This window comes from Oryctolagus cuniculus, chromosome 12 (assembly GCF_964237555.1).
Source record: "Oryctolagus cuniculus chromosome 12, mOryCun1.1, whole genome shotgun sequence".
NCBI classification, from domain to species: Eukaryota; Metazoa; Chordata; class Mammalia; order Lagomorpha; family Leporidae; genus Oryctolagus; species Oryctolagus cuniculus.
The window spans coordinates 66,096,955-66,121,054 of record NC_091443.1 but is presented as its reverse complement, the minus strand read 5'-3'; the positions used below and the strand labels follow the sequence as shown (position 1 = coordinate 66,121,054).

The 24,100-nt window shown below is 41.5% G+C and overlaps 2 protein-coding genes across 12 annotated transcripts in view; one reads left to right on the top strand and one right to left on the bottom strand.

The window, feature by feature from the left end:
• The window catches only part of TMEM62 (transmembrane protein 62), a 37,566-nt gene extending 14,889 nt beyond the window's left edge, over positions 1-22,677 (bottom strand). The window contains exons 1-9 of one of the 10 annotated variants that reach the window (XM_002717952.5): positions 22,327-22,677; positions 21,903-22,014; positions 20,666-20,803; positions 18,134-18,179; positions 11,059-11,200; positions 8,211-8,335; positions 7,611-7,733; positions 4,767-4,922; positions 1,506-1,665 (exon numbers count right to left, since the gene is read on the bottom strand). In XM_002717952.5, coding sequence (XP_002717998.2) covers positions 1,506-1,665; positions 4,767-4,922; positions 7,611-7,733; positions 8,211-8,335; positions 11,059-11,200; positions 18,134-18,179; positions 20,666-20,803; positions 21,903-22,014; positions 22,327-22,506 — 1,182 coding nt within the window. In that variant the 5' untranslated portion in view covers positions 22,507-22,677. Of the gene's footprint in view, positions 1-1,505; positions 1,666-4,766; positions 4,923-7,610; positions 7,734-8,210; positions 8,336-11,058; positions 11,201-18,133; positions 18,210-20,665; positions 20,823-21,409; positions 21,501-21,902; positions 22,107-22,326 lie in introns of those variants that run through there. The other 9 variants (XM_051822043.2, XM_008269116.4, XM_070054081.1 and 6 more) reach the window with 9 other exon arrangements.
• Positions 22,595-24,100, top strand: part of UBR1 (ubiquitin protein ligase E3 component n-recognin 1) — a 169,001-nt gene continuing 167,495 nt past the window's right edge. For both annotated transcript variants that reach the window (XM_070054077.1, XM_070054074.1), the window contains exon 1: positions 22,595-22,835. The gene's annotated coding sequence lies outside the window, so the exon portion shown is untranslated. The remainder of the gene's footprint in view (positions 22,836-24,100) is intronic.

The window sequence follows — 24,100 nt, the reverse complement described above, 5'->3', positions numbered from 1 at the left end:
GTTTTGTGGATTAAGTAAAAACTTCTAAGTGCCAGGCATCTCCTGAAAAGAAGCTCAGTAAATAAATACTTCCTGTCTCTGTGGAAAACATATTAAAAAAATAATGAAAATAATTACATGTGCTTTCTGAAAGATTATTTGGTGTTTTAAATTAGAACTCTAGGAAATTAAATAGTTTCAAACTATCATCAAATTATAAAGTTGTATAAATTGATAGTTTTTTTTCCTTAGAAACTAATTCCTGAGCACAGTTTATTCCTGGCAGAGTTTGATTACATTGTTCTATTTTGGTCATGATTACCACTTTCCACTCTGATAGGTGCTAATGAATTAAATGCCCCAAACTGAATCAGAGCAAGGACAGGCAGACTGTTATTGCATATAGAAATGCATATCTTCCAAACAAAAAAGTTCCTTTGATGCCTTGAAAATTTGTGTTCTAGAGCTCTCAAAAAGTAACAAAGGGGCTAGCAAATTGAACTACCACTTGCAATGCTAGCATTCCATATCAAAGTAACACTTCAAGACCTGACTGCTTTGCCTAATCCAGCCCCCTGCTAATATGTTTAGGAAGGCAGCAGAAGATGGCCCAGGTGGTTGAGTCCTTGCCACTCATGTGGAAGACCAGGAAGGAGTTCTTGGATCCTGATTTCAGCCTGGCCAAGACCTGGCTGCTACAGCCATTTGGGGAGTGAACCAGCAGACTGAAGGTCTCTGTCTCTTTCTGTCTCTCTCCCTGTAACTACCTTGTGAATAAACAAATCTTTCTTAAAAAGTGATACAATTTTCCTATACTTACGGACAGCAATCAAAGGCATGCATACATAAATACAGATTTTCTGACCTATTCCATCATCTTTGGGTATACTGGGGAATTTTCCCCAATCTTAAAAGACTAACCAAAGTTGGAAGAAAACGAGAATGATTTCATGGGGTTAAAAAAAGGATAGGAGCTGGCCTTGGGATGTAGTGGGTTAAGATGTCACCTGGGATGTCAGCATCCTGTATGGGCAATGGTTCATGTTCCAGCTGCTCCACTTCCAATTCAGCTCCCTGCTAATGTGCCTGGGAAAGCAGAAGAAGATGGCCCAAGTGCCTGAGTCCCTGCTATCTATGTGGGGGATCTGGACGGAGTTGCAGGTTCCTGGTTTTGGCCTGGCCCAGCCCCAAATGGTGTGGCCATTTAGGAAGTAAACCAGCAGATGGAAGATCTCTCTTTGCCTTTCCCTCTCTCCTTGTAACTCTGCCTTTCAAATAAATAAATATTTTAAAAAAAAAAAGGTAGTTGTACATTCTCCTCAGCCCCATTTTTGCCCAATAATAGAACTACTCATGAGTGCTCATTTTCAGAATGAAATAAAGTGTATTTAGTTGTTTTCTTCTTCTTTTTTTTTTAAATTAAACAGCTTCTTTATCAACTGAATAAAAAAAGAAATTCCAAATCAGAGCTTATTTTTGCTACAGCCAAAACATAGAACATAGCAAACTAAAAATTACTAACTTACCTGGACAGTCACTTCTATGTTATGTGTCCCATTACTGTAGTTTTGGGGGTTCCACTTCAATATGAAAATAGGACCAGACAAGTGAATAGCTTGCCCTAAATGAACTCCATCAATCTTAACTGTGACAGAAGTAATGGAGGATAAGGAAAAGGCCAAGACTCTAAAATGAGAGCATATATTAAATGCATGGTTTTAGGCATTTGTCATTGTTTCTGAAAAGGAGAATAACTTTATTGTAACCTAAAAACATATGTGGAGGCAGTACCACACATTGCACAACTGTAAGGATAGCTATCCGATTTTTTTTCTAAATGGAGGCTTTTAGAGTTGGACAGATCAGCAAACCTGAATTGCTAAGGATTCAGAAACTATTCTTTTACTTTTCAGAAAGGAAAATTAATTTCTTTTGACAAATCCAGCTGTGGTTACTCAAAGTTCTTTCTGAAGAAACTCCTGAAGCCCTGATTTTTCTCTTAGGCAGAGAATGCAGGGCAGACAAGTTACTTTGCTATTCTAATGCCAAACCTATCATCTACTCATTTGATTCTGCCCAACAGAAGCAAAGTCAAAACCAGGGCTGGGCTACCGGGCCCTTTCATAAGTATAATGTCTAACCCTGATATCCAGCTCCCATTACAAAACCTGCATGAGGGTCCTGTGCTGTGGGGTAGTGGGTAAAGTTTTGGCCTGTACCACCAACACCTGCACCCCATATGGGTGCCAGTTCATGTCCCAGTTGCCCCACTTCCAATCCAGCTCTCTCCTAAAGGCCTAGGAAAAGCAGCAGAAGACGTCCCAGGTGCTTGGGCCCCTGCTACCCATGTGGAAAATCCAGATAAAGCTCCTGGCTCCTGGCTTCAGCCTGGCTCTGCCCTGGCCATTGTGGCTACTTGGGAAGTAAACTAGCAGATGGGAGATCTTTCTGTCTCTCCCTATCTTTTTCTCTCTAACTCTGACTTTCAAATAAATAAATAAATCTTAAAAACAAAAACCAAAAAAACCTGCCTGATAGATGTGTGTTCACTTTTACTAGTAGTCAAAAAAATAAACAGCTTGGTACCATTTCTTCCATATTAATTAGTAAATATTTTTATTTACTATTTTATATACTATTTTTAAACAACTAATAATTATAAGAAGACTATAAATTTGGTACTTATCTTTCTTGGCAACCTTATGAATTATTATCTATTTTTAAAAGTAACTGGGTGCCTGGTGCACTCCTGGTGGGAATGTAAAATGGTATACCCACCACAGAAAACAGTAAAGCAGCTCTTTAAAAAATTAAACAGAATTACTGAGGCCAACATTGTGTCATACTGGGTAAAGCTGCCATCTGTGATGCTGGCATCCCACATGAGCACTAGTTTACTTCCTGGCTGCTTTACTTCCAATCCCATTCCCTGCTAATGTGCGTGGGAAAGCAGCAAAAGATGGCCCAACTAATTTGGTTGCTGCCCCCATGTGAGAGACCTGGATGAAGCTCCTGGCTCTGGCCTGGTCAAGCCAGAAGATCTCTCTCTCTTTCTGATTCTCTCCCCGTAACTCTGACCTTCAAATAAATAAATAAATCTTTAAAAATAAATTATTATAAGATCCAGCAATTCAACTTTTGGATACTTATCTAAAATAAATGAAAGGAGAGACTTGAGCAGATATTTGTACACCGAGGTTCACAGATGCATTTATTCAATATGAGTATAGTCAAAAGGTGGATGCAGCCCAAGGGTCTTCTTCAGATGAAAGGATAAACAAAATGTGGTAGAGGCATATGTGGGATGTTATTCAGACTCAAAAAAGAAGGAAATTCTGACATGTGCTCCAACATGATTTAACCTTAAGGACATTATGTTAAATGAAATAAGTCAGACAGAAAAGCACTTATATAGGGTACCTAAAGTAGTCAAATTCTTGGGGACAGAAAGTAGAATGGAAGTTGTCAAGGTCTTTGTTAGGGGGATGGGGTGTTACAGTTTATGGGCACAAAAGTTCACTTTTAGAAGATGAGAAAAATTCTGGAGATGGGTAGTGGTTATGTTTGTACAACAATGTGAATGTACTTAATACTACTGAACTGTACACTGAAAAATGGTTAAAATGGCACATTTTATGTTATGTATATTTTTCCAGTATTAAAAAGAATTTAATTGGGGCTGGCGCTGTGGCGTAGCAGGTTAAGCTGCCGTCTGCAATGCCGGCATCCCATATGGGTGCCGGTTCGAGTCCTGGCTGCTCCACTTCCGATCCAGCTCTCTGCTATGGCCTGGGAAAGCAGTAGAAGATGGCCCAAGTCCTTGGGCCCCTGCATTCATGTGGGAGACCTGGAAGAAGCTCCTGGCTCCTGGCTTTGGGTTGGCACAACTCGGGAGTGAACCAGCTGATGGAAGACCTCCCTCCCTCTCTCTCTCTCTCTCTGCCTCTCCTTCTCTCTCTGTGTAACTCTTTCAAATAGATAAATAAATCTTTAAAAAAAGAATTTAATTAAAAAAGTAAAAGTTCACTAACATGATAGAAAAATGGTGAAATTGTGATATATTGTCTGTAATGAAAAAAACAGGCATTAAAATAGACTATGACTTAAATAAAATTTTAAAAAAGGAATAGACTATGCCCTATATTGTAGAAACATGCCTAAAAGATTATGCCTCAGAAGGAACACTAAGAAATGTGACTAAAAGTTCTATTGGGGCTAAATGTTCTATAATCCCATCACCCTATTTTCCAAAGGTTATGTTATTTTTTAAGATAAAATAGAGTATATTTTTAAAATGCCCTGAAATTTGAAAAAAATTATTTGATTCTTTGCAAAAAGAATGTTAACATCTGCTTAAAATTCAGTAATCTATATTGTTGAAGTTACATGCAAACTGAATTTTCTATTCCCTAAGGAGTGTAGCTTTTGTTTGTTTGAAAGGCTACGTAGCAAAATGAAAACTATTTCTGATATGGAATATAAATTTTTAAAAATAGGATACTATGGAATATGTATCTCCTGATAATAACAATGAAAAAACATACAAATGAAAAGGCTCAAAAAAAAGAATGAGTGGATTATGGGTTTCCAGATGGCTTTAGAATATCATCAGCTTAAAAAAATTATGTATTTTTTATTAAATGTGAACAAGATAAGAAATTTATACAATGTTTCCATTATTGAGAAACATAAAGAAGGACATCACAGTTTCACATGGGAGCAAATCACAAAGACTTATTCTCCATCAACATCAAACTGAAAGTAAGTTCTGAAAAACGACTACATACCTGATGTGTGTTGAGTGAAGGAGTCTTTCTAGTGGTTCGTGTTTAACACAAGTATAGAGCAGTGGTTTAGGATTGGTGATGAGAACCACAGGCCACTTGTCAAAAGACAAATCTGCAAAGCTGAAGAGATCATGATCGAAAGCAAAGATCCGGTACCTAGAGAGCAAAGGACAATAAAGGAATTTAGTCACTTCACGTTATAAGGTTTGTAAGTAATACACAGAATAAATGCAAAAATATAAAACTAGGACTTTTTTACACAATGAATTTGAATACAGAATAAATAATATTGCTTCTCTTTCTTTCCTGGTGCCATCACTTTATTCTACAACTGGGCTCTGATTGAGGCAACCAATTTAATGCCCAATACATAGCATGCATGTTTTAATTTTTAAATAGTTACTTAATTAATTCATTTTATTTCTATATAATACTGTACTTTGAACCTAAGCCACTCATCCTAAGCCTAATACCTGGCATTCTTCATCCCATCAGCATTGCTACATAACATAGGTTGAGATGAGCACAATTAGAAACTTTTCATGCTCCTTTTTCCATCTATCTTTATTTCTATAATTTCAAAGAAATTAAAGTTTTTTTTTCCAAATGCAAGATAAAAGGTATGAAATATTAATTAAAGAGGACCAGAGTTTTATGATTTTTCAGCTTTTAAAACTGAGAAAAGAAATGATTAACCAGAGCAGAAACCAGTGCTAACCAAATACTCTATGCGCTCCTGTGCGTTTCCCAGTCTCCCTGGTTTTAGACTGCGGTCTAGTTCCAGCCAGTGGGCTGTGAATAGAAGTGGCATGTACCAACTTCTGCTCCAAAACATAAGAGTGGGTGTGAGTTCTCTGTGTTCTCTTCCCTGCCCTGGTATTGGCATGTTGAAACATTGACATTATGAGATGCAGAAAGTCTGAATTCTTGAGTCATCCCATGGACAAGATGTGCCCCAACTCATACTGGATTTATATGAATGAAAAATAAACATTCATTGTGTTAAGCCACTGATATTTCTGGATTTATTAGCATTCACAAGAAGACATGGCCTAATATTATTAATCTATTAGCTATTTTTAAAAATTCTACTACAACTAATATAATTTAAATGTTTACAAGGGTAGGTAAGGTTAGGTACTCCGAGTAAAACTCCAGATAAAACCAAGGTTGGAATTCAGGAAAGAGAAAGAAGGGAATGGTTTCATAGTTAACATCACAACTTCTAACTGCAGCATTAGAAGAAATAAAGAAGCTGATCAAGGGTTAGGAAGGCTATGTGACAAAAGGTAATCACAGCCCAGCCCACAGTCTCACAGCCACGAATAACAAGTCTCAGCTCAAAGTAATTATAGTTGCCAAGTAATTATAGGCTGTAAGCATGGCTCTTATAAATTCCAGGAAAGCCAACGAAAATGAGGAAATACCTTCCAAGATATAAAGATGCTTTTTACCAAATGGAGGTAATTAAAAATAGGAAGATGAAATGTTGAGTTCCAAAATATTTAAGTGCCTAATATTTCCACAGTACTAGGTTTGAATAGGTTAAACAATTTTGTTAAAACAATGAGATGACACTCTTACACTTACACTATTTCACTTAAATACTTCTAAAAAAAAAAGAGAAAAAAAGTTAATCTTACTATATGCTTTTGATAAACACATTTGTTTTCTGCTAGACTTTAACCTTTGTAAAACTAATTATATATTTGAAGAACTTAAATCACTAACATCTTGCAGCAATAAATAGAATGGTAGATATAAAATTCGTTGGGGGGGAAATGGCATTTCTAGTCCTTTTGTTTCTTAATGTGTTGCCCATGAACCACTTGATAAGGCATTTTTTTTAAAGATTTATTTATTTATTTGAAAGGCAGAGTTACAGAGAGAGAAGAGAGTGGGAAGCCTTCTATCTGCTGGGTTAACTCCCCAGATCACCACAACAGTCGGAGCTGCGCCAATCTGGAGCCAGGAACCAGGAGGTTCTTCTGGGTCTCCCAAGTGAGTGCAGGGACTTGGGCCATCCTCTACTGCTTTCCCTGGCCATAGCAGAGAGATGGATTGGAAGTGGAGGAGCCGGAACTCGAACCAGTGCCCATATGCAATGCTGGCACTGCAGGCGGAGGCTTTACCCGCTATGCCACAGCACCGGCCCCCTTTTAAGGCTTTTTAAAAATAAAGTCTTTTGGCCCCCAATCCAGATCAACACAATCAAAATCTCCAAGTAGCAAGAATGAAAATTTTTTAGTTTTGTTTTGTTTTGTTTTGTTTTTGACAGGCAGAGTTAGACAATGAGAAAGGGAGACAGAGAGAAAGGTCTTCCTTCTGCTGGTTCACTCCCCAAATGGCTGCTGCGCCGATCTGAAGCCAGGAGCCAAGTGCTTCTTCCTGGTCTCCCATGCGGGTGCAAGGGTCCAAGCACTTAGGCCATCCTCCACTGCCCTCTGGAGCCACAGCAGAGAGCTAGACTGGAAGAGGAGCAACCGGGACTAGCATAGGGGATGCTAGCGCCACAGGCAGAGGATTAACCACGTGAGCCACAGTGCCGGCCCCCCCAAATTTTTTAGTTTTAATAAGCTCCTCTATAATTTTTGAGCACACTAGAGTTTGAGACTATTTCCTGGTGGATACAACTTGAAAATTCAATGTAACATGGTATTGTAAACATCACTGCTGTAACAAGGCTTTTGCATAGAGACGATTGACAGATACATACATTACTTTCAAAAATCTATGTCTCAAGTTTTCCTTAACTGGAATAACATTTGATATAAATAAGAAAACTGTCATTGTTTCAGCAAAACTTCAGCATGTCAATTTTATTTTACGGAGTAGATCTCTTACCTTCTGTTATCCTTCCAGTCTCCCACCTCAAGTTCCAAAGTGCCTTGGGAGTGACGAGTGTGCAAAACAGGCATCAGTCCACCAAGCGTATGGAGGTGCCCACAGAAATAAGCCGTGGCTGAACTAACCAATGAAAAATAAATGGGATAAAGGAACAAAGATAACTTGTGATATAAAACTAATTGAAATGTCTCTTCAGGAGCAGCACTGTGTAACACTTTTATTTATTTATTTATTTTTTGACAGGCAGAGTAGACAGTGAGAGAGAGAGAGAGAGAGAAAGGTCTTCCTTTTGCCGTTGGTTCACCCTCCAATGGCCGCCATGGCTGGTGCACTGCGGCCGGCGCACCGCGCTGATCCGAAGCCAGGAGCCAGGTGCTTTTCCTGGTCTCCCATGGGGTGCAGGGCCCAAGCACTTGGGCCATCCTCCACTGCACTCCCGGGCCATAGCAGAGAGCTGGGCTGGAAGAGGGGCAACCGGGACAGAATCCGGTGCCCCGACTGGGAATAGAACCCGGTGTGCTGGCGCCGCAAGGTGGAGGATTAGCCTATTGAGCCATGGCGCCCTGCCAACACTTTTGATTTTAGAAGCCGTCTCACCTCATTATTGACCGGATTCCTGGTGATGGAGAAAGGATAGTGGATGTTGTAAAGTGTCCAAACCAAATCGTGTGGTTGCTCTGACTACTTTCCTTGGACAGTAATAAGAGGTCCTCCATCCGCTTCTGAAATGGGATAAAGAGGGAAGCATCTTTTATTAGGGCTGAGGTTGAAATCTAACGTCAATTGACTTAAACAACTGCTCTCAAATTTTATAATAATTATATTGTATCAAAGGCAAAAACCCTACTAGTGAATTGCCTATTTGAACCTCTGTAAGTTTCAAGCTATTTTCACATACATTATAATTTATTTATAAAAATACTAAAAGTACCTGGAATAAGTAGGGTAGGAATTACCACCATTTGATAAGGAAACCAAATAAAGAAGTTACCAGTAATAGTTTTAGCTTTGTATATATCACATTTTAATTAATAAAGAGGCAACTGAAACAAAATCTTTTTTTTTTAAGACTTATTTATTTGAAAGGCAGAGTTACAGAGAGAGAGAGAGAACCAGAGACAGAGAACCAGAGATAGAGAGAGGGGGAGGTAGGCTAAAGCCAGGAGCCATCAGGGTTTCCCATTGTGGTACAGGGGCCCAAGCACTTGGGCATCTTTTGCTGCTTTGCCAGGCACATCAGCAGGGACATGGATCAGAAGTGAAATAGCCAGGACTCAAACCAGTGCCCATATGGGATGCTAGCATTGCGGGCAGCAGCTTAACAATTGCGTCACAGCACAGCCCCAGAAACTAAATTTTCTAAAATAACACAGCTGTGTCTACACCGATAGACTTTGTACCTAAATGTTTCATCACAGCTTTACTTACAACAGCCAAAAGCTAGAAACCATCAACAAATTGCAGCATATCTATAAAAAATACTATTCAGCAATAAAAAGGAAATCACTATGGCTACACACAACCCTGTGGTGCATCTCAGAAATAGACTGAGCGCAAGAAGCCACACCCAAGAAGTCACACTCTAAGATTTCATTCATATAAACCTCTAGAACAAATGAAACTAATCTATACTAAGAGAAAACTAGTCAGTGGTTCCAAACGGGTGGAAATAGACTGTTTAGGGAGACTCTCTAGGGGGTAGGAATGTTCTATTTCTTGGCTGTGGCGGTGGTATCACGAATATGCACATCAGTCAAAGCTCTTCAAACATATAAAATAAGTGTTTCATTATATATAAATGATATAAAGTTGATTTCAAAACCTAACTTGCACATAAATATGCATTAACAGATTTGTAAAGAGCTTACAGCCTAAATTTCTGACCCCTACCCTCAGGGTTTCTAATTTGGTAAGTATGGGGTAACACCAGGGAATCTGCATTTTATAATACTCCAGTTGTTTTGATTAAATTAACCTGGGGCCAACATTGTGGCACAGCAGGTAAAGTCACTGTGTGCAATGCCAGCATCCCATATAGGTGCTGGTTCATGTCCCAGCTGTTCCACTTCTGATCCCAGCTGCCTGGGAAAAGCAGTGGAAGTTGGCCCAAGTGTTTGGGTCCTTGTGAGAGACCCGGACGAAGCTCCTGGCTCCTTGCTTCAGCCTGGCACAGCCCTGGCAATTGTGACAATCTGGGGAGTAAAGAGTGAACCAGCAGATGGAAGAGTCTTTCTCTCTCTCTCTCCCCATCCCCCATGATGCTTTCGAATAAATAAGTAATTCATTTAAAAAAAAAAAAGTTACTCCATTCTGACCAAAGAAATTTGGTTGGTAGGAAACAAAATCTAACTTCATTAATTTAAATGTTGAAAACCACACAATGCATTTGACAATATAACATTCAACTTGATTTCAAGACCCTTTGAAGGGTGTGAGGGGCAGGCATGGCGGCACAGTAGGTTAAACTGACACTTTCAACACCTGCATCCCATATAGGAGTGTCTGGTTCAAGTCCTGAATACTCTACTTTGATCCAGCTCCTGTTTGTGTAACTGGGTAGGCAACAGATGATGGCTGAAGGGTTTGGGTTCCTGCCACCTAAGTGGGACAACTGAATGGAGTTCTGGCCTTCTGGATTCAACCTGGCCCATCCCTGGAAAGTCTTGCCCTCTCTCTATCACTGTGATTTTCCAATAAATAAATAAATCTTAACATTAAAAAAAAAGATCTTTTGAACCATCATATAACTCCTAACCTCTTTCACCACTTAGCAGATTCTGATGTTTATTATAGTTATTTTTGTACTGGACGTATATTGCACCACTAGATTAAATAAGAGGCCAGGGACTTTATCTTATCAGCTTTGTACAGTTACATATGGGCAATATGTCTTAGATAGGTATACGTGCTCATTAAATGATGAGTTGGCATTTGTTGGGCCAAGACATAAGGAGAAGTTGATAATGTAACTGTATAGACAGTTGTATATAGTTTTACTAGTTAAATAGCTATAGTTTTAACTAGTCTTGCCAAAAATATTTTAAAAGAAACTAATTTAATTGTTGTCCTTACTTATGAAAAAAATAGACTACTAGTTAGAACGGCCAAGTGTAGGAATTTAGTATTATAACACACATTACACAAAGCTATATGCCAGGCACTTCACAAAACACATATTGCACTTAGTACATGTTTAACAAATGCTTACTGACTAAATACAAAATAGAAGGTGCTTCTTCCCCAGATTTTGGGTTAAGAACAGGGATATCTGATAACATGGTTGAAGTAGCACAACTTTGAGCTATACCTGAACCACAATAAAATTTTTCTTAAGCATTTGTACATAAGAACTTGTTGACCTAGGAAAGTTTAAGTGATACATATGTATCTGTGGAAAAAATAAAAAATAGGTAAGCTACAAAGGGAAGTGAGACTTTTACTGTACCTGATCTAAAATCCCAAAGAAATTATAGGGTCTCTTAGGCCCTGGATCTTGGGTGGCGTCTACATAGATGAAAGAATAGTTGCCAAAGGGAGTACTGTGGACATAATGGAAAGAGCCATCCCTACGTACAGCAGAATATTTCCTAAAAAATACAAGACAGGAAAGTTGTAGTGCAACCATTAAAAGACAAGGTCAATTTACATTCCTCCCCTAATATCACACTAGATTTTGCCTCCTTCTCAAGAACAAATTTGCTGATTTGACAGAGAAATACATTAAATTAGATCCACAATGGATAAACTGATTAAAAGAAATTTCAAAGATTTTCTTCTCCTGTCTTCAAAGCCATGTGCAAGCTAATTTGTCAATAATCAAATATAAGGTCACCAAATAAAGCTGAGAAATAAAAAGGCTGTTTTAGGCAATCCAATAAGTACTGAAAAAGAAATGAATAAGAAACCAGTGAAATAGTACTTATCAATCACTTAAAACTTTAGTGAGAGCCTACTAATTACCCAGGTGAATTCTGGGGGTAGTGAAATATGAAATGTCTTCAAAAACTTCATGGAAAATGTTACAAAAAAAATTATGCATGAATTTCAAACTTTTTTGTACCAGAATAAACTTATCTTTTAATTCCATTTTTCATTAACTTTTTGAAGTCTCTGCATATAAAAGGTGTTTCCTTTTATTGTTTATTTTTAAAGACTTATTTATTGACTTGAAAGTCAGAGTTACAGAGATCTTCCATCTGCTGATTCACTCCCCAAATGGCTGCAACAGCCGGGGCTGGGCCAGGCCCAAAGCCAGGAGTCAGGAGTTTCTTCCAGGTCTCCCACATGGGTACAGGGGCCCAAGCATTTGGGCCATCTTCCGCTGCTTTCCCAGGAACATTAGCAGGGAGCTGGATCAGAAGTGTAGCAGCCAGGTCTTGAATTGGTGCCCATATGGGATGCTGGTGTCACAGGCGGAGGTTTTACCCGCTACACCAAAGGTGTTTACTTCTTGAAACAGGACTAGAAAGGCTTAGTTCTCAAAAAGGACTTGCAAAGATGAAGTAGTCATATACTGCTCATCTAGGACTGGGTGAGTAAATCTTTTTCAGTTCCTAAAAATATACTGGGTCCACAGGTAGTAATGACAGTCCAAACCTCCTTAAATGTCAACAGTGCTCAAGTCCAGAAAGTTAAGGAGTGAAGAGCAGGGAAAAAGGATGTTAACAGGGTAGGCCCTCATTTAGCATTTGTGGAATAAATGACTAGGAAAGTATACGTTCTATTAGGGGCATACCTATATTATTCAAATGGCAGAACATCGTAAGAAAAGTTGGTATCATAATTTGTCTAAGTGTCTTAAATAATGTTTAACCTAACAGACATATTCTAAAATACAAATAGACTTCTGAAACTTAATGTGTTACAAGGGAGCTATATTTAAACCACAACAGCCATCAATATAAACAAAGAAAATATATTACATAAACATTATAATCAGTACTGAAAAATCAGTCAAACCTATATTAAACAAAGTCAACTAATTCTATTGCCTCTCTTCTTGGTAATGAATTTCCATTTCAGGGTTCTCTGACACATGAAAATTTGTATCTATTTATTTATTTGTTCATTCTTTTCAGGATTTGCTATCTCACAGAAGTTGTTTCTCTTGCTGTGTTTATTGACACATTAAAATTCAATCATTTAAAAATACATCTGGAGGGTGGGGGTGGTACAGAGGTTGTGGTACAGCAGGTTAAGTGGCTGCTTGGGATGCCTGCATCCCATATTGGAATCTTGGGATCCAGTCCCAATGTGCGAGGGCGGCAGCAGGCAACGGCCCAAGTACTTGAGACTCTGCCGCCACACGGGAGACCCATATGGAGGAGCTCCTGGCTTCTGGCTTCCGGCTTCAGCCTAGCCCAGTCCCAGCTCTTGTAGGCAGAACCAGAGGATAGAAGATATTTCTCTCTCTCTCTCTCTTGCTCTGCCTTTCAAACATATAAAATGAGTAACAAATTTGAATAAATAAATATCTGAGTGGGTGTTTGGCTCAGTGGTTAAGATGCCTGCATCCCATTTCAGAGTGCCTGGGTTTGAATCCTAGTACTACTAATGATTCTAGCTTCCTACTAATGTGAACCCTAGGAGGCAGCAGGTGATGGCTCAAATACCTGGGTATGTGGGAGACCCAGATTGTGTTCCAGCCTCCTAGCCTCAATGTGGCAACGCCCTGGCTGTTGGGGTACTTGGGAAGTGAACCATTGAACAGGCACTTTCTCCCTCTCTCTGTGTCTCTCTGCCTTTCACAAAAAGATGAGAATTTTTAAGAAAAATACACCTCGGGGCTGGCACTGTGGCACAGCAGGTTAAAGCCCTGGCCTGAAGCGCCAGCATCTCACATGGGCACCGGTTCTAGTCCCGGCTACTCCTCTTCCAATCCAGCTCTCTGCTATGGCCTGGGAAACCAGTGGAAGATGGCCCAAATGCTTGGGCCCCTGCACCCATGTGGGACACCCAGAAGAAGCTCCTGGCTCCTGAGTCGTGCAACTCTGGCCGTTGGCGCCATTTAGGGAGGGAGTGAACCAGCCAAAGGAAGACCTTTCTCTCTGTCTCTCTCTCACTGTCTGTAACTCTACCTCTCAAATAAATAAATAAAATCTTAAAACAAAAATATACCTATCTGAAAGAAGAGGGTAAAATACATGATGGGAATGGGCATTTAGCTTAGCAGTTAAGACATCATTTGGAACCCTTGTATCCCATATTTCAGTGCCTGGGTTCAATTCCTAGCTCCAGCTCCTGATTCCAGCTTCTTGCTAATGAAGACTCTAGCAGGGAGCAATGATGGCTCAGGCGTTGGGTTCCTGCTACCCATATGAATGCATGGATTGAATTCCCAGCTCCTGGCTTCAGCTCCTAACAGGCTTAGAGCTATTTCATGCATTTGCGGAGTGAATCAATGAATAGTAGCACTCACACTATCTCTCTCTCATATATAAATAAATAAAAAAATTGGGGGCCAGCAATGTGGCATAACAGATTAAACCAATGCCTGCAGCACCAGCTTCCCATATGGGCTCCAGTTTGAGTCCCAGCTCCCCACTTCTGATCCAGCTCCTTGCTAATGTGCCTGAGAAAGCAGCAGAAGATGGCCAAGGTCCTTGGGCCCTTGCACTAGTGTGGGAGACCCAGAAGAAGCTCCTGGCTCCTGGCTTCAGATCAGCACAGCTCCAGCCATTGCAGCCAACTGGGGAGTGAACCATTGGATGGAACACCTCTCTCTGCCTCTCCTCTCTCTGTGTAACGCTGACTTTCAAATAAGTAAATAAATCCTAAAAATAAATAAAACAAAACAAATAATTGGAGTACTTAGAAACAAAGTAGCACGCTAAATGCCATATCCTAATGTTAAAAAATTTTACCAAATGTATGATGAAAAGAGAGTATCCCTTGTGTGTATAGAACATTTAAAGAAGAATAAAATGATAGTATAGAAATACAAAAAAGATCCCAAAGACTGCCAAAATGCAGAATTCAAAAAATGGTATTAAATATATCTGGCCTAGCAGAGAGTTGGATTGGAAGTAGAGCAGCCAGGTCTTGAACCGGTGCCAATATGGGATGCCGGTGCTTCAGGCCAGGGCGTTAACCTGCTGTGCCACAGCCCCACCCCAATTATTTGTTAGCATATCTCCCAACTAATATTTGAAACTTATTTTACTGTGTACAATTCAAATCCTGGCTGCTCGGCTTCTGATTCAGCTCCCTGCTAATGTATCTGGGAATGCAGCAGATGTCCCAGGTACTCACTCTGGTTCCCACCATCCACCTAGGAGACCTAGAAAAAGCCCCTGTCTTCAGCTTGATCAAGCCCCAGCCATTGAGCTAATCTAGTCATCAGCAGATAAAAGATCTCTTTCTCCCTCTCTCAGTCTCTCCCTGTCTCTCTCTATAACTCTGCCTTTTGAATGAATAAATAAATTTTAAAAAATTAAGATTGAGCTTAAAATGTTTTTCCCTTAAGTTTACATTTCTGTAAAATGTGTCTCTTTCGCAAAATGTCATTTATTAAATTCAGATTGTTTAGATGGCTAGGAACAAAAAAAAATATAAAAGAAACTTAAAAGTCACAAATCACTTTACTTTCCCAGTAACTACTCAGACTCCAAGTCCTGTAATTCTTCTTTGAAAATGTCTCATAACTATGTCCTTAGTCACCATCTAAGAAACAGTGAAAAGAAAGATTTTCATCTATCCTTTCCCTGTCTCACATTAACAAAAGAGAATAATCTCTTCTTCCAAGTTACAGTGACTCCAATCATATAAATGTAGTTAGTTAATCAAAGCTTTTTGATCTGGCATCCCCAAGCTGATGTCAGCATTCCCATATCAAGGACTTTGTACAGGCCAGTGCCGTGGCTCAACAGGCTAATCCTCCGCCTAGTGGCGCCGGCACACCAGGTTCTAGTCCCGGTCGGGGCGCCGGATTCTGTCCCGGTTGCCCCCCTTCCAGGCCAGCTCTCTGCTGTGGCCAGGGAGTGCAGTGGAGGATGGCCCAAGTGCTTGGGCCCTGCACCTGCATGGGAGACCAGGAGAAGCACCTGGCTCCTGCCTTTGGATCAGTGCGGTGCGCCGGCCGCGGCGGCCATTGGAGGGTGAACCAACGGCAAAGGAAGACCTTTCTCTCTGTCTCTCTCACTATCCACTCTACCTGTCAAAAAAAAAAAAAAAAAAAAAAAAAAAGGACTTTGTACAGACAGATGTCTTCTATACATTTCAGGCCCTTCCTATATCAGACAGGACTGGAGTAGGATCTCCTATTTGACCCACGAACTCCAATCTCTCCTTAGATTTTCCTTTTTGCTCCTATCTTCTTCTTTTTCTGTTGTGAGACTGCCCTGTACAAAATACTGTGTTCATTATGTTACTTGTCTCCTAAAGAATCTATACTGGATTATGAACTATTACCTATCATATCTAAATGTCTGTGCTTGTTAGTTATGACTTCCATAAACTTGCTCTAAGCTACTTATCTAGCTAGCATCACACCAGTCCTCAGTAAGAATCTTCATTCTCATGAAACTAATTTTTTTACTGCCATCCCCCGTCTCCACACTCCAAACTCCTCTAGCTTGCAAAGCTCTGTTCATGGCTATCCTTTTGCCTACAATACACTCCTTGGTATTTCTTACTTCTCCAAATGCAAGCTATATTTTAAGCCTGGACACCACTTTATTTCTTTTACAAAGTATGACCCATGTCCACCCCACTGTCTCTCTTCTCTGACTTCTCATGGTGATTATCATGGGCACTAAATCATCCAGCATCCCATTAGCCCTGCCTTCATGCTCTCCTCTAATCATTTCCTATGTAATCCTTTTCTCCCTTAGCTGGACTATAAATTCCTTGAAGACAGAGTCCACATTTTTACACATTAACTCCTTTATCTCAATAAACACTTGGCTACTGATTGACAATGCAGAACAAAGCCAATGGATACCCAAGAACTGAAAGTGAAACTGCGACCAAAAGAATTTCAACACACTGAAACTAAAGAACTGGTTTTCTAACTCAGAAATTTCCTAGCATTTTTTTTTAACATTTATGTCATATAAAGAAAATTATTTGTATGACATGGGATGAAAGGATAGAGCGGGGCCTGTGCTGTGGTGTAGTAGGTTAAGCCTCTGCCTGCAGCTCAGGTATCTCATATGGGGGCCAGTCTGTGTCCTGGCTACTCCTCTGCCAATCCAGCTCCCTGCTAATGACCTGGGAAAGCAGTGGAAGACGGCCCAAGTCGTTGGGCCCCTGCACCCACATGGGAGACCCAGAAGAAGCTCCTGGCTCATGGCTTTGGTATGGCCCAACTCTGTCCATTTGGAGAGTGAACCAGCCTCTCAAATAAATAAATAAGAAAGAAAGAGAAAGAGAGAGGGGCCGGCACTGTGGTGCAGCAGGTTAATGCCCTGGCCCGAAGCGCTGGCATCCCATATGGGCGCTGGTTCTAGTCCTAGCTGCTCTTCTTCTGATCCAGCTCTTCGCTATGGCCTGGGAAAACAGTAGAAGATGGCCCAAGTCCTTGGGTCCCTGCATCCACGTGGGAGACCCAGAAGAAGCTCCTGCCTCCTGGCTTCGGATTGGCGCAGCTCTGACCGTTGCGGCCATCTGGGGAGTGAAGCGGATGGACGACCTCTTTCTCTCTGTCTCCCTCTTTCTGTAACTCTGTCTTTCAAATAAATAAAATAAATAAATAAATAAATGAGAGAGAGAGAGAGAGAGAGAGAGGAAGGAAGGAAGGAAGGAAGGAAGGAAGGAAGGAAGGAAGGAAGGAGGGAAAGAAGGAAACAGCAGCTAGGGGTGACCAACTGGGCTCTCTAGTCACCCCAGCATTCTGAAAACCCATTGGCTTCAGGGATTTGGCTATCAAACTCTGACTGAAATGGCTTTTGCTATGCACCAATGGTCAAAAACACGATAAAAGAAGCCTCTGTAGAGTATTAAAAGTACCACTGAGGTCGGCGCTGTGGTTCAGTGGATTAAAACCCTGGTCTGCAGCACCAGCATCCCAAATGGGCACCAGTTTGAGTCCCGGCTGCTCCACCTCGATCCAGCTCTCTGCTATGGCTTGGGAAAGCAGAAGATGGCCCAAGTCCTTGCTCCCCTGCAGCCACATGGGAGACCCGGAAGCTCCTGGCTCCTGATTTTGGATTGGCACAGCTCCGGCCAGTTGTGGCCATCTGGGGAGTGAACCAACAGACAGAAGACCCCTCTCTCTCTCTGCCTCTCTATAACTCTGCCTTTCTAATAAATAAACTTTTAAAAATAAATAAATAAAAGTACCACTGACCAACACAAAGCATTAAAGTATTTGAAACAGAATGAAAGGAAAGCAAAAATTTCAAAAAACAAAAAGTACTGAATTTGTCACATACATACACAGCTTCCTTCTCTAAATTACCAAAAGTTCTTCATGTAGAAATTGCATGTTAAAAAAATGTTTTCATTTATTCATTCAATTGAGTGCACCTGCTTGTAACACAGGCTCCATATAGTGGTCTGTCTTCTGTTCAGTACAGTACCTGTAATAATTCTGGACACTGTCGAGACTTGGAAGGTTGTATGCATCTAATCAAAAAGAAAAAAGCAAACATGGATCTACATTAAAAAGAAAAATGCAAACATGTTAATGACTAAAGAAAATGACAATTCTTTCCATAGTACTTATAAATAATAGAATACCACTCAGTTATATCAATATTTTTAAAAAAAAATCTTGATAGCTTAAAATAATTTAGACTACCTAGATTCTCTAAGGCACCTATATACTGGATAATAATAGGTGCTGTGAATTATGTAAATTCAGAATAAATCAATTTGAAGTTATAAGAATAGACTGTTGTTGCTACTGTCATATCATGTGAGTCTGGAAGCTAGGAAGAAGCAATTCCAAATGGTGGATCACTTTGGTAAAAGGGAAAAATTCCCTCTCTTAAGTCTTAGAAGATTCAATGGGAACGATGTTATAGAATGGTAAAGTTTAAGATATCTTGGAACATTCACCTAGAAGTATAATAATTCAAGAGACTTTGATTGCTTGGTTACAACAGCTAAAATTGCTCATCATTTTTAGCTTCCAGGAATCCGCTGTATTTCTAATAACCTTAGAGAGTAAGCCTGTGAGTTCAATTAAGCCAAAAGAAGTATCAATGTGAATGCAATCTCCTTACTAACAAGAACAACCTGCAGTTAAATTTCACTGACATCAAGCTTCCTTCACTAACTTATGATATGTGAACCTTCTGTGAACACATCATAAGCAATTATACCTATACAAGTCAAATTACGTAATTATGAACTACAAAGGATTGCCCAAATTATTGAATTGGAAGACTTTTTTATATTTATTACTTGAAATAAATAAGTCAGTAATTTGGCTTGGAATACTTTTAAAAATATAAGCAGGTTTGGTATTTACTGGGAAAAAATTTTGACCTATACCACTATGTAGGACTGGGAAAAAGGGAAACACATGCCAGAGAAAGCTGAAAGCCAGATAGCCTATTTTCTAAATTAAGAATTCTGAGCTTCTTGGAAGAATTATTTATAAACAGCATTTTCTGACTAAACCAATAGTTGTATATGTCACCAAGAAGAACTATCTGTTAAAATGATACTTCTAAAAAATATATAAATAGGTACTCAATGGCTATTAATGACTGGATAAAGCAGATAAATGAAGTACTTAACTAGTAAGAAAGTCAGTCTTTATAAACAACTACATCTACCCTCAGTACTCTTTTGAAGATTTCATTTCTGTACTAACACAACAAGGATAATCTAAACAATGCAACAGATTATCCATTTCTTTGCCTAGTCTATGGGGATGTTTATAATTAAAAGAATTTTAATTTATACACAATAAAGTTCATCCTTTATCATGCACAGTGCTATGTATCTTGACAAATATGAGCACACAAAATCCACCACCACAATCAAAATACAAAACAGTCCCATCAACCCCCAAAATCCTCTCATGATGTCTCTTTGTAGTCAATCTCTTCCCCCATCCCCAACTCCTAGCAACCAGAATCTGTTGTCTATAGTTTAACTTTTTCATGAATGTCATATAAATAGAATCATACATTATGCGGTTAACAGGATAGCTTCTTCCACTTTTGGAGCCAGCGTGTGGCATGGCAGGTAAAACCACTGCCTACAATGCTGGCATCTCATATGGCTGCCGGTTCAAATCCCAAATGCTCCATTTCTTTTTTTTTTTTTTTCATCTTTTTTAAAGATTTTTATTTATTTATTTGAAAGTTAGAGTTACACAGAGAGAAGAGAGGCAGAGAGAGAGGGAGAGAGAGAGGTCTTCCATCCAATGGTTCACTCCCCAGTTGGCCGCAACGGCCGGAGCTGCGCTTCAGCCAGGAGCCAGGAGCTTCTTCCGGGTCTGCCATGCGGGTGCAGAGGCCCAAGGACTTGGGCCATCTTCCACTGCTTTCCCAGGCCATAGCAGAGAGCTGGATCGGAAGTGGAGCAGCCGGGTCTTAAACCAGTGCCCACATGGGATGCCAGCGCTTCAGGCCAGGGCATCAACCCACTGTGCTCCATTTCCGATCCAGCTCCCTGCCAATGGCCTGGGAAAAGCAGCAGAAGATAACCCAACTGCTGGGGTCCCTGCCACTCATGCGGGTGACCTGAAAGAAGTTCCTGGCTCCTTGCTTGAGCATGGCCCAGCGCTGGCCATTGTAGCCATCTGAGGAGTGAACCAGCGGATGGAAGATCTTGCTAACTCTTACTTTCAAGTAATAAATAAATAAAATTTTAAAACATATACATACATACACATACATACTTACCTCTACGATTTTTGCAAGAAGTTTTTCTTCCATGCAAAGAAGAAAAGACTATACTTTCAACTCAAAGGCTAATGGTGACAAATGCAGTTTTGGAACCACATATTACAGTTGTGTTTCAGAGTTGTGGCCCTCAGTCCATTTAAATTTAATGCTTTTTTTAAAAATAGTTTTACAATATAAATTGGAGAAGCTAGGTTCCTGAAGGAAAAAACAAACTGGTCTTTATTATATTTGCTTCTGGATTCTTACCATGATTTCCTTTGATATCCAGCCACTTGGTTTTTTCCAACACCTTTGTCTTCTTCAGAATATCCTGGTAAGTCTGCCATTCTATCTCCTGCTGCCTAGATCCCAACTGTTCCTTTGTTTTGGCGTCTGTCAGGTCTCCTGTAAGTTTACAGAAGCACTGAACCACAGTGCAAATAGACACCAGGGGATTCAAATGTTTAAAAAATGCACACTGAAGGAACAAAGATAAAGTACTGAACACGTGGCAGGTGCCACTTAGGAGCCCACTTATGCCTAAAGCAGCCGTCTAACTGAACAATATTTTCTCAGCAAGCACTCTGTTTCTTACCAGTTAGCCAGAGCCCATTTAACCTCCTAGGATATTAGAAATGAATGAGTGGTAGGGGGGAGTCTTTGAAGAGAGCAGTTCAAAGTGCATGAATAAACTGATAAAGTGAAAATCCTTTATCAGAAATGCCAACACTAGGCAGGTGCTTGACATTTATGGCAACCATATTTTCCAAACCCAGAAGGACAGTGTGTGATCTGACCACGTATTATTTCCACATTAGGAACCAATCCAAAAGGTGCAGTTCAGAAAATAAAAGAGTAAAGGCTCTCAGAAATAAAACCGAACACTTGAAACAGGGACCCGTGGACAAAATGAGGACAGACACCCCATCACATCAGCAGGCGGCTTTCAGGAAGCTGAGAGACAGATGAATCCCCCAGTCTACAGACGCTCCTGCGGCTGCTTCTACCCACCACGTTTGGGAGTCTATGGTCAAGGGTTTGAAAAGCCCAAAGAACCGAAGTCACAAAGTCCTCAAGGGATGAAGGAAAAGCGCCCTGAGTCACCTGAAGCCTCCAACAACTGAAAAATAGAAGATGGATACTGTAGAGAAAACGGGGAAGTTGGAAAAAGAAGACAAGTTTTGATCCGTAACGAAAAGACTTTCCATAATTCTCTCTAGAACTGCAACAATAACAAAAAAAGAGACGACTACAGCCGACCACGCAACTGCTGCTTCCACTGCTTCCGGAAACCTCATTGTGGCCAACACCTGAGCCTGGGCCTTGACCCAGGCTGTCCATGGACAAATGGAAAGAGCACGTCCCATCTGCTCTACCTCGCCGGGCTCGCCGGGGGCCGTGGCTGTCGCGCTCCCAACGTCCCCAGGGAGAAAAGCTGCAGCCCCGGCTAGCATTCTACCATCCGGACCACCGAACACCATCACAGCACGGCAACCCTCCCTACCTGTGGCTAGGACGAGAGCTGGTTGAATGATGTCAATAGTCTCAGAACAGAACTTCTCTAAGTCTACCGCTCTGCCTGGATCGCGATACCTGCTCACGTGAATGTCGGATATCTGCCGAAAGCAGGCATGGAACAGAGACGTCTGAGTCAGGTAGAGGTAGCTTAGGCAGGGGCGGCCCAGCGGCTCTCGCGCGGAAGGAAAAAAGACAAAAGCGCAGCGTGCCAACGACCCGTCGTTGCCCTCCCAGGAAGGACCGAGCGAGGCCAGCACAGGACAGACCCTCCAGTTACCGCATGACCGACGCCCCCAGCTCAGAGTTTGAGGCCCTCACCGGGCGCGGGCCATGCCCCGCAGAAACCGCCAGGGTCTCTCCGCAGCGTGCCCGCGCCGCACCCGCCCCCCGCCGGGCTCCCGCCGTGTCACCTGCAGGCCCCAGAAGATGTTGCTGTCTCCGGGGCCCGGCGCGGGGTGCGGCCTCCGGGGGGCGCGGGGCTGGGGCAGCGGCGACGGCGGCCCGGCCAGGCCGTAGTGCTCCAGCAGCAGGGCCGCCACCGCCGCGGCCGCCAGCCCCGCGACCACCCGCAGAGCCAGCACTGCGGCCATCCCGCCCGCCAGTCGGGGCGCAACCCTCGTTGGTCCCCGGCGGGACTGAGCTGTGCCCACCGCCCCGCCCCCGGGAGCCGCTCCGTCCGCACTTCCGGACTCTATGGTGTCCGGGCCGGGCCGCACACCCGGCCTACGGAGGCGCGCTCGCCTGCACCTGCGCCTGCACCTGCACCTAGGCTGGCACCTACAGCCGGCAGGCAGGGGCTAGAGTCCTGGCTCCGCCTAGGTCGGTCATTCCCGACCCCGGTGGGGCGGTTTCCTTCCTGTGAAGCAGAGTTAATGACAACCTCTCGTGTGTACTTCGCTGAGTTGTTGTGAAAATCAAAGTGAGTACGAGTGAGGACGCCTTTTAAATGGGCCAGGAGCAGAATAAGATTCTGGCCCAGATCTTAGTTTATCTAACCGCTCCCTTGCTGTTGAATTTTCGGATTGTTTATTATGTGTTGCTGTTCTGAATCAGCATTTTTATACAAATAGCACATTTTTTAAAAGCCCCCTTCGAGTACTTTCCTTGGGATAGAGTGCCAGTATTTGTGCCAATTTCAATTTTGTAGGCACGTTTTGAGTACTTTGGAGTAAAAGACATCGATCTAAGGCAGAAAACTTAAAGAACTGCAAGGAAAGAAATTGCTGTTGTTCGTTATCTTAGGAGCTTATGTAGGAGAGAGAATTGGTTTCAAATTATTTTTGCACCATAAATTTATCTTTCTTTTTAAAGATATTTGAAAGGCAGAGTGACAGAGAGGGAGAGACAGAGAGAGAAAGGTCTTCCATCTGCTGGTTCACTCCCCAAATCTTGGCAACTGCCAGGGCTGGGCCAGGCCAAAACCAGGTGCTCCATCCCCATCTCCCACAGGGGTACCAGGGAACCAAATACTTCAGCTCTCCTCTGCTTCCTTCCCAGGTGCATTAGCAGGAAGCTAGATCAGAAGTAGAGAAGCCGGGACTGAAACTGGCACTCCAATATAGTATATGAATATGGTGTTGCAAGCTGTGACTTAACCTCCTGTGACACACTTCCAGCCCCCGTAAATTTAGCTTTTAATTCCCATGAACTTTTAAGTCCGTGAACTTTCTGAAGAACCCTTATAAAAGACTGGAAGCATATTAAAATCAAGAGAGGTAGGTCACATCTTTGGAAAGAATCAAGGAATGTTTAATTAAGGAAGTGTCATACATAGGAAGCGTAGTGTTTCTGGAGTTGTGGTAAAGAGAAGCACTTTCTATCAAAGCCTAGAAACATGAACCAAAGCATTAAGGCGAGAAAATACAAGACCTGTTGAGACAGTGAGTGTTTCAGATTGGCTGGGCCTAGCCTCACACCTAGAAGAATGGTCTAAGTAGACCAGTTTAATGATAGTTAATGGTTCTCAAGGCAAATCCTGGTTTCGCCAGCTATTTACTACAATTCAGCATAATCCATGTCTCCGAGGCCCTGACAGTCAAAGGTAAATAGATTTCTGGTTGTCTGAAAGAAAATGTTAGTGGACACAAGGAGTCTGTTCCTTTGGGATATTACTAAATAATCAACCTCAAACTGGAGATGTGCAGAGGAAAGTTTTATTTGTGATGAATATGACAACAGGAAGCT